The 9950-nt window shown below is 40.1% G+C and overlaps 2 protein-coding genes across 2 annotated transcripts; one reads left to right on the top strand and one right to left on the bottom strand.

The window, feature by feature from the left end:
- Positions 1 to 84: 84 nt before the first annotated feature.
- On the bottom strand, positions 85 to 5602 carry LOC145462951 (uncharacterized). The gene is made up of 4 exons (XM_081446631.1): positions 5439 to 5602; positions 4014 to 4122; positions 2269 to 2607; positions 85 to 1406 (listed from the first exon to the last, which is right to left on the bottom strand). Exons 1-3 carry the CDS (start codon positions 5559 to 5561, stop codon positions 2285 to 2287), a joined length of 555 nt encoding a protein of 184 aa, XP_081302757.1. The 5' UTR covers positions 5562 to 5602; the 3' UTR covers positions 85 to 1406; positions 2269 to 2284.
- A 13-nt stretch (positions 5603 to 5615) lies between these two features.
- Positions 5616 to 8222, top strand: LOC145462944 (protein-L-isoaspartate(D-aspartate) O-methyltransferase-like). The gene is made up of 3 exons (XM_081446622.1): positions 5616 to 6075; positions 7043 to 7228; positions 7671 to 8222. The coding sequence occupies exons 1-3, from the start codon at positions 5649 to 5651 to the stop codon at positions 7898 to 7900; spliced, it is 843 nt and encodes a 280-aa protein (XP_081302748.1). The 5' UTR covers positions 5616 to 5648; the 3' UTR covers positions 7901 to 8222.
- Positions 8223 to 9950: the final 1728 nt, after the last annotated feature.

Raw genomic sequence — 9950 nt, 5'->3', positions numbered from 1 at the left:
TTATTTTTTTGGCTGTCAAAAGAACTGCTAAAATCGAAAAAAAAAGAGGATTCTTTTGTTCTCTTCATTTATTTTAAAGTGACGTTATTTAACCAAAGCTGGGACAACAAGCTGTAGCAAACCGGAACTTTAATTATTAACTTTTTTGTTGAAAAGAAAATTAAGTAAAACTGCTTTTTGAACCAAAAAAGGATTCCGCATTTAAAAAATACGTGACATTCCCCACGCTATATGTAGGGGTGGCGAATGGTAAATGCGAGACTTAGCGAGACAAGCGTTTTTCTCTGTGACTCTTCAAGCCCGAGACATTATGACTTTTTAGATAGTGAGACCGAGAATTCAAAGTGTTTAAAGTGCGAGCGCCAGACGTTCAGACTCTTAAAGTTAGACCCCCAGATTTAGATGAGAGCTAGAATGAGCTTGGACAGCCTTTTAGCCAGCTTACTGTAAATCCTAGAACAAAGTAACTGTTTTTCTGAGTACCTTCGCTTGTGCATCAAACATAATAAATCCTAGGACACCAAGAAGACAATACAAGTAAGTTGACTAGAGGAGAGTAAATTGAAAAAGAATCTATGAAATTCATATAATTGTTTGAGGGCAAATTCTCATTGGTTTTGAGCAATTTTTCTAAGGCACGACGACAAAATTTGGAAACGTACGTCTGTCAGACTTTGTCAGTTTAACATCACAACTTTGTACATGCCTACCTAGCCTTTGATAGCTTCAGTACACTTAAACAGTAATTTTTAACAAAACTAGCACATTATATTTAGATTTCAAGTCAGTGACAATATTCTGTCATCAGTCCTCTGGGCTTTCACTTTTTGATGGTCTTCCCTCGCGATAAAAGTTTAACGGTGGCTGTTCGGGCCTTTTCGTAGACTGCTGACAGTCTGTTTCTTTCTCGAAATGAGGCGGGCATTATCAACCTCGTTCCCAGGGCTTTTCTCAATTTCAAAGGGAAATGCCCTGGGAATGAGGTTGGGGGAGACATTTCAGACGCGAAGGGATTGGGACGAGACATGGCCTCAACCCCTAATCGTCCATACCACCCTTTTGCGTTCGTGTTCATGGATAAACACCCGCGTCTATCCCTGAGAGAAAAGATTGGCTACCAGGAGTCTAGCCTTTCCGCTCATACGCAGACTATAATCACATTATATAATTTCCATGTTCAAGTCCAGGGTTTTGAATCTGCGGCGATTTTGCTTGTCTTGTTTGCGCGCCACATGGCTCGACGACCCAGGCAACAGGACAGGAAGAAAGCAGTGGCTTGTGGGAGGATTTCACTTATAAGCCGGGACTATAAACATCTGAACAGCGCTGAAACTCAGTTAAGAACATTCTGAAGCCAATTTGTTGTTGGAATTCTTTTTCATCTTTATGCATGGCTCTGTAAGTCACTGGTAAGAAACGGAAAAAAAAATCAAAAAATGTTCCAAATGATCATGGCAGTATAAATCGTTCCATAAAATGAGGGGAATTAATTTCCAAAACTTTTCTCTGCAAAAAATCTAACTACTGTAAAAGTTTGAGAGTAACAACCCTCGTTAGTTTCAGAGTTGACAGCCTTTGGGCCTGGTTACTTTCGGGTAGCAAAAACCTTAATATATATAAAGTTGGTCTGACTGAGCTCTTTTCACGAAATAAAAGTAAGTAAATATTGAAAGTAGATAAAAACAGCTCTTAAAACTTGAGATGAGATTCTATGTTCCAGTTTAATCTATCTTGCTGCCACATGGGTGGGCGCTTCATGTCTAGACTGCATTGTCAGTGGCTGGCGCAGGAAAGCTATAGTCATTAAATGAAATATGCCAGACTGACTAGGCACAAGAGCAGGGATAAAATCTACAAATGTCTAAGCTTGAAATGGGTTTAGTCACAAGCTAAATGTGCTACAACCTTCTCTTGTAATGTCTGAGAAAAAAATCAGTTTGAAAGGTGATTTTCTGTCACACTGATTGAACCCAAAACTTCAGCCACATAACAACCAGTAACCTGAGGCCTTCTGCCAAAAGCTATGAAATTTTGCATTCCACAATCTTGTGACTGAGTACTCTGCGAAGAATGACAAGACGGCATTCCAAATAGGGATAAATGAAGAGAGATTGTTGTTACCTTTTCTCCCACAGGGGGTGAAGAGCATTAAGTAAATAGTACTTTGCAACCTCACTCACACTTATCCTCATCGGGCCCATGAGGACTCTTGAGGCCGGACTTTGCAACCTGAACAGCTATAAATGATAATAAACTTTGTCAACTTACATATCATTTGATGCCATCAGAGTTTTGGCTGCCTTTTCCTTTCATTCTCACTTGATTCCCTTGGTTCTGAGCATCTCAGCTCGGCATTCAGTAGCTTTCCCCATACAACATTATAAGGATGTACTACAAGAGTCTTTAGTCCTTTGTTATCTTCAAGCTCTTTTCCTTCATTTGCCCATTTAAAGATTGAACCTTCCAAATTGTATACCATAACCTTGGATTTCATTTCTTGATAAACAGGTTTGTCCAGTTCACATAGTAAACGCTGAGCAAGATAACTTGATCGGTAACCCACGGAGCAATAGCATACAACCTTCATGACACCTTCACATGCTTCACCTAAAGCAAGTAAAGAGAATTAGAATTCCACAATCCTCAAATGAGGAATTACAAGCTATACCAAGAGACTCTTTTTAGAGTCATTGCACTCAACAATGGACGCAAATGTGGTGAATGAAAGTCTTTCCGCATGCTCATACTCCTTTGTTTCCAGTTTAAATTCTGCATGCGTGTTCAAGCACGAAAAACATGAGCTATGCTTATAACAAATGCCCATTTTTTCACTCTGATGAAGATGGAGAGATGCCACCGAAAATTTGGTGACTAAAAAAGATAGATCGGACATATTTAAGTCAAATGATGAATGCCTACCGATTGTAAACATCAAAGTATAAAGAGGATTTAGTAAAATTCCACTTGTATGGTAAGACAAATGCTGTGCAGTCGTACTGAGCTATCATACATTATCAGCCATTAACCAAGTGTGAAATGGCTGGAGGTGATGTTTTCTCATTTTTCTGTAGTTTTGGAGAAACAGTTTGAAACATTGCTGGATATTTTTAAATTCCTGCGAAGACTAAAAGATGGACATTCACCATAACTCGGCTCTTGAAATTGTCGAAAAAATTGATTAGCGTGCGTAAACTGCAACTTTGAAACAGCAATTCAGTCAGTGCAATTTCGCTGACACGTGAAGTTTAATACTATGTACAGTGTATGTAGAGAATAAACACAAATGAATTCTCAGACAATTGACTTTTAATCCTGGGTTGGTGTTAATTGGCTGATTCAAGCAAACTGGCCAACCACACTAACCTTTAGGGTGAAGCTACACCTGCAGTGCTTCATAAAAGGCAGAGTTTAAATTCCCATTTCCAGCATTTAGATAGAAGTAGAAAGTGAGGGCTGGGGTCTAAGAAAAATCATGAGGAGCCCAAAGGTTCCTAGCCATGAAATCCTGGGTGTCCAACACTTATTTCAAATTTATATGAAAAAGTTTCCAGTCACCCAAAGGCAAACGTTAGTTGCCTGTGGCACCTAGCTGCTTCTAGAGCACACCATTGAGAATGGTTGTAGTTTTAAAAAGAAAACCTTGCACATGGAAAAGGGATGGGCTGGAGAAAAAGCAGGGAGAAGGGATGACACAGTGGTAAAAATGCTGACCTCCCACCAAAGTTGCTCGGGTACAATTCCGAACCAGTGCCATATGTGGGTTGAGTTTGTTGGTGGTTCTCACCTTGTTCAAAGGGTTTTTCTCCAGTTTTTCTCCCTCCAAAAAAACCAACATCTCCAAATTTCAATTCCACCAGGACAGATCAGAGGACCCACATGGAAACCAGCTAAGGCTGACTGATGAGACTTCCTCTCAAAATATTGTAATTTAAAGCGGTTCACTGAAGGGGGCTACAATGAGGCAGAAGGAATGAGCTAATTAATAAAAAACAAAAATTTAACAAAACTGATACCTGTCTCCATGATCATTTTCATTATGTGTTCCATGTCTTTTAATGAAGGGCTAACATTACATGCATTGCAAATACGACTGACTTGAAATTCTATCTCCTCACGGACATCCTTAAAGACGAGATAAGATTATCACAATTACTGATTACATATTGACAGGGATTGAATTACCATGTTGGGTGTGGGTGTTGTGAAGAGTTCATAGCAGAGCCCATAAACCAGTCTGAACCAGTTTTCAAAAATTCGAGATGGCTTTGAATCTGAACTATAGATTTTTTTAAACTTTGCAAAAAGTTGTCTCTTAACAGGTTATTGCAATAACTTTTCTGTAACTTTCAATTACCTCTCCATGCTTAAAATCCTTTGGCTGAAAACAAGCAATTATCTGTGGAGACCCAATGAGGGCCAGTCAATGAGGGAGACGGAAACTTAACTAGCAGGAAAAAACATTGGCAAAGAAATTGGAGAGAAGGCAAGGAGCCCCTGGGGATAGAGTCTTACTAGGTCAGTTCCAAATGGCTCTACAAAGCTGCCTCCTGAGAGGACAGAAAAAATCAGTTGCATTATTCTACCCAACTGGTACACATCCATCAGGTCTCCATTTTTTTGTGTGTGTGTGTTCCAATATGAAGCCTTCACAAAGGTCCTTTCAACTGCTATATCTTTCTTAGTTATTTGCCCACATTTTGCTTGAAAAAAGTTTTGTTTACAAATAATTATTGTAACCAAAACGTTTCTTGAGTGTCGAGTGCATATTTGAGAGGAATTATACCTCATGAAGCCCTCAACAGTTGCACTCACTGACTGACCTTGGGTCTCCGGATTACCCTAAGATAGGTATTTAAACATCATCTTTGCCCTGGGGGATCGGAATTTGATCATCGGGGGGTTGTCCTGGGAAACATTCAAGTTTCAGACTTTTTGCAGGTCACATTCCACAGGTCATACGTACAGGTCACTCAAAAACAGACTTAGTAAAATATGCGTCGTTTGCGTACGCAAAACCAGCCAGTACTGAGTAGTCACCGCACAGTTCCGTGACCTGGCCTGTGACTTGATCATGACCTGCAGCCTGATCGGTGATGACTGTAAATTGATAAAAAATGCAGACCTGCCAACTCTCCCGGTTTTCCCGGGAGTCTCCAAGTTTTTCATCAAATCTCCCGGTCTCCCGGTTAGAGCACCAAATCTCCCGGGAACTACCTACTGTGGCTCTTGTTAAATTTTTTTTCATTAATTTCGTTATTTTCAAGACGTCGGGAACGTTCGGAAGGCCTTCAGGTGATTGTCGGAGAGTATTCAGACATTGTCGGAAACTGTATTCTTACAATGCAAAGATTTCTAGCCGTCTCCAGGTTTTTGTACTCTGGGGGTTGGTAGGTATGAAAATGTTGCCACACAGGTGCAGAGTTTGTCATACAGCTTACCAACAAAACCAACTTCCGCTTTGAACTTTCTGCTTTCATCAGCTCAAAAAGCTCTTCGGTGGAAATATTTGGTACATTAGGGAATCGTAACTTGATTGTTTCGGTGGTCAACTTCATCGCCATCTTGAATTTTCGAACCCATACTGCTTCCTGGGAAATACTCCCTCCAGTGCCAGTCCGTCCGTGGATGTTCCGTCATGTGAAACCGGGATGAGCCGACTGAGGCCTCTTTTGTTTATTAATATACTCTTCTATGGTTTGGCTTGCGAAACAAAACAACACACAGAAACCGGCTTCTGCGAGGGGAGAAGCTGCCCAGAACAAGAGGCCCAACCAAATCCGCAACTCGAGCAAGCAACGGTCCGTTCTTCTGGCATGGAGTGGCGCTCGCATGGGAAAGACAACAACGACTTGATCTCGCAACTCAAGCGCAATAAAATCATCAAGTCACCGCGAGTTGAGGAGGCAATGAAAAAAGTCGATCGTGGAAATTATTGTAGTTTTTCACCGTACATGGATTCACCCCAAGCGATCGGTTATGGCGTGACAATAAGCGCTCCTCATATGCACGCCCACGCTTTGGAGATGCTGAAAGATCACTTGTATGAAGGTGCCAAGGCCTTGGACGTTGGTTCAGGTAATTTTAACTATCGCACCTGTGCTGAATGTAAGTATTATCAGCCAAACCTTCAACAGTCCCGTACTGTAAGACCAGAGGAATCCCCCTTTTCATAGTGTTGGGTTCGAACTAGTCTACCTCTGTATCAGAATACCCTTCCCCGATGACGTAATACCCTTCACAACTCACGAAAATCGACATCTAAGTTCCAACATATTTCATTTACATTTAAGAGTTGGCTAAATTTTACAATACCCGGCAACTTATCAGCATCTTATCATTGAAACACATTAGTTTGTATTGTTACGGATTCTAGCTCAAACAGTTCTGACCAGTTTGCTTTTCCTCCGTCTTGGGTTGTTGCCGGGTATTCTACAAGCAGCTAACAAAAGTCACCGTTTACTCATATTCCTGACATTTCTGGATTCTCTCTGTGTTCATGTCTTTTCTATGGCACCAAGACTTAAGCTCTAACGTGACTTGGAAATGTAACTCTATGGTAAATACATTAGAACAAGAGTGGAGATCTGGAAGTGTTATATTTAATATAAAATCAATATACTCTCTCCAAAGTTCTAACCAAAATTCTCTTAAGCAATGAGGGAGAGTCCAACACTTGTTTGGCAGGATTCAGGATGAGTATACAAATGGAGGCGGGATGCAGGAAATTATGGTAGAAATTTTAATGGTGATATGCAGGATAACAATACTTTCGTTGGAATTGGATTAAACCATTTTGGCAGGTACATGTAGGATGCGGGAAGAAACCATAAAGTCACATGTTACAGATGTTATGCCGGGAACTGCAACTCTAACCAGGTGGATTGGGGATAAGCATTCTGAGTTGGGCTGGATGGCAAGATTGAGTCAAAAATTGCAGTGGGATGCAGGATTGAAAAAAGCCGATGTCTCTCGAGAACCATGAAAATGTAATAGTTGTCACATATTCATTGAACAACTTCATAACAGTGAACTTTTTTTTCAGGTAGTGGTTACCTCACTGCCTGCATGGCAGAAATGGTAGGAAATAGTGGTAAAGTAATTGGCATTGATCATATACCAGAACTTGTGGAGAAATCAAAGCAAAACATAAAGCGAGGAAATGCTGATCTTCTAGAAAGTGGAAGGGTCCTTCTTGTAACAGGGGATGGAAGGCAAGGATATGCTGATGGTAACTATTGATCTATTGTTGTAAACTAAAACCCATGCAGAACACGAAGTGGTAAAACAGGCTAAAGATGGAAACAGTTTGGCTGTAAAGCAATTACTAAAAATATTTATTTAACCATCTTCAGCAAATTGCATATTAACATTAAAAATTGACTTGGGTTTAAAGTCAAACTTTTCAGATATTGATCAAGCCTCTGATGTAATCAGGAAAATGAATTATTATGCACTGCAGGCAAAATTTACAGTGAGGAAATACTACACTGCTGAAAAGCTTCATCTACATTCTTGCTAAGTATTTGGCATAATATATGATTGCTGCTCTGTTTGCTAGATAATCTGGCTAGTAATTAAGCTGAGGGAGGCTTGCTTTTCAAGAGTACAGTAGCTGTTAGTATCTTATCTCATAACACTGAAACCTCAAGCAGCCTTCTGGTCTCTTTCAGATGCTCCATATGATGCAATACATGTAGGTGCTGCAGCACATCCTATCCCAGATGCTCTTATACATCAGCTAAAACCTGGCGGCAGGCTCTTCATACCAGTAGGCCCCACTCATGGCGACCAATGGCTTGAACAGATTGACAAGGATAAAGAAGGAAACATAGTGCGGCAAAAGTTGATGGGTGTGCGTTATGTACCTCTTACAGACAGAGAGCAACAACATAGACCTTGAAACTTAGAATTTAGCAGAATTGAACTACATTGTCTATATTATCCACATATAGATACATGTAGTTAAGTATGAATTGTTGGATACTAGGAAACATTACATAAATTATTGGATGGTCCTCCACCTGTTATGTCTGTATCTGAATTATGACACATTGCTTTGAAGAACAATGCATGAAAATTCAAATAAGGGCTGCAGAGATCAGGGCTGAGGGAGTAGTTTAGAACTGTGTTGTCAAGGCCCACATGTCACATTGTGTAGTTCCAGAAAATATCCACACTCCACCCACAGAAGGGATTTGAATTTTGTGGCAGGTAGGGGGGGGGGGGGGGGTCTCTAATACCAAAGAGTTTAATGAAATGCATGAAGCTTAATTAGAGGGGTGGAGGGGGTGGGGGGTCTTGGAAAAAAATCCCTTCTGTGGGGGAGGTACATTATATGGATATTTTCTGGAACTTCACATTCTACATTTGCACACAACTCCTGAAGATAGTTAGTGTTCAGTCTACCAGTGACTACACTGTTTAGTGACAAATATCAGAGGATGAATGTAACAATTTATTGAATTTAATAATTTGAGCAGTGCCAATGGGTGATTGATAGTTCTCTCAAAAATTCTGTAAGTTGTCTTTCAGAACTTTGTTTTTGTATTAAAGCACTGATATATATTATTTAAGTTTCCCAAACTATTATATTTACTCTTACCATAAGCTGTTTATTGGTAAAATGTTTCAGCTGCCTGATAAGTCAGAGCACAAGTTCCTTTAGAAACTATGCAGCTTTGTTTATTTCCTGGTATTTTGTGGTCAGATATCAGTACTGCCGTAAGTGAACAGAACAAATATCTTGCATAGTGGTTTTCTCCATGTTTTCAGTGTAATTGATTCTATGGGAATCAAATCTGAATTAAGAACTAAGGGTGCGTTTGAAGATTGGATTCTTAAATCCGAAAACGGATTTTGCATTTCTTTTCTAAGCAGATTAGTCCAAGATCACTCGGATGATGGTGCATCAAAGGAGCCGAAGAATCCTTGCCCAGAGTGGATTCTTTGGTTCCCTTGACACACCATGTTCTGAGAGATCTTGGATTAATCTGTTTAGAAAGGAAACGCAAAATCCATTTTCAGATTTAACAATCCAATCTTGGATTTTCTTAAAGAAATGCACCCTAGGTGTATGTATTGAGATTGGATTCTTAGGGAGTATTATGGCTGAAATGAAGAAATTAAATGAGATCTTCCAGTGACTATATCTGTGGATGTAGGCCAAGAAATAACTCTGTGTGCTCTATTAAGGAAAGCAGCATATATCAAAAAATAAGTTTATTATGTACCAAGCTTCTTATCATTGGTACAAACCCACCAAAACCCTGCTGGGTATTATGTTGTGTATCACCATCTGTGATGTTAACAGTTTTCACAAACTGGCCAGCTACACGTCTGTTGATCTGACCCCTGATGGGTGCCACACCAGGAAAGCCCCCTACAGTCTTCAAACCTTATTGAAAGTACTAGGTATGCCTGCAAGGTTTACTTATTGGGGACACACACCAGTTTGAATTGGAATTTGGAGTGTTGGTTTATGAGGAGGGAGGAAAACTGGAGAAAAGAAACACCCTTGAGAGCAAGGCTGACAAGAATCCACAAACTCAATGCTCACATAACTCCAGGTCCAGGATTCCAACTGAGCAACCATAGTGGCCAGCATGCACTTTAATGGGAAATGTATGTACCATACAGGAAGTTCGACCGACAGTTATGTAGAATTTGACAATATTAGCTAATGTTGCTCTAGGGCTAACAGACACACATTTCCAGAGCTTATGCCAGTTTCTGTAGCATTAAAATTACTGAAACAATGAGTGTTATTGCTACTTGCCATGAATGGATGCTAAGACCATCATGTTATCCACCAGCTGGATTTTGTCAAGGTTCTCTACGATCATGACGCCATTAGAACCGATAAATTTCCCATGGAGAATAATAAACAAGAAATTACAAGACAAGTTTTCTACAAGCTGATAGTAAAGGAGGCAAAGCCCAATTGACTATCT

Source organism: Orbicella franksi, chromosome 12 (genome assembly GCF_964199315.1).
Source record: "Orbicella franksi chromosome 12, jaOrbFran1.1, whole genome shotgun sequence".
Classification (NCBI taxonomy): Eukaryota; Metazoa; Cnidaria; class Anthozoa; order Scleractinia; family Merulinidae; genus Orbicella; species Orbicella franksi.
Note: the sequence above shows the minus strand (reverse complement) of the source record. Positions and strands in the feature narration are given on the sequence as shown.

Coding starts and splice junctions, on each gene's coding strand:
- LOC145462951 (XM_081446631.1), bottom strand. CDS start 5,561: ATGGCGATGAAGTTGACCACCGAAACAATCAAGTTACGATTCCCTAAT. Junction 4,123..5,438: donor AGCGGAAGTTGGTTTTGTTG/GTAAGCTGTATG, acceptor CTCGTCTTTAAG/GATGTCCGTGAGGAGATAGA. Junction 2,608..4,013: donor GAAAATGATCATGGAGACAG/GTATCAGTTTTG, acceptor TACTTGCTTTAG/GTGAAGCATGTGAAGGTGTC.
- LOC145462944 (XM_081446622.1), top strand. CDS start 5,649: ATGAGCCGACTGAGGCCTCTTTTGTTTATTAATATACTCTTCTATGGT. Junction 6,076..7,042: donor GGCCTTGGACGTTGGTTCAG/GTAATTTTAACT, acceptor CTTTTTTTTCAG/GTAGTGGTTACCTCACTGCC. Junction 7,229..7,670: donor AAGGCAAGGATATGCTGATG/GTAACTATTGAT, acceptor GGTCTCTTTCAG/ATGCTCCATATGATGCAATA.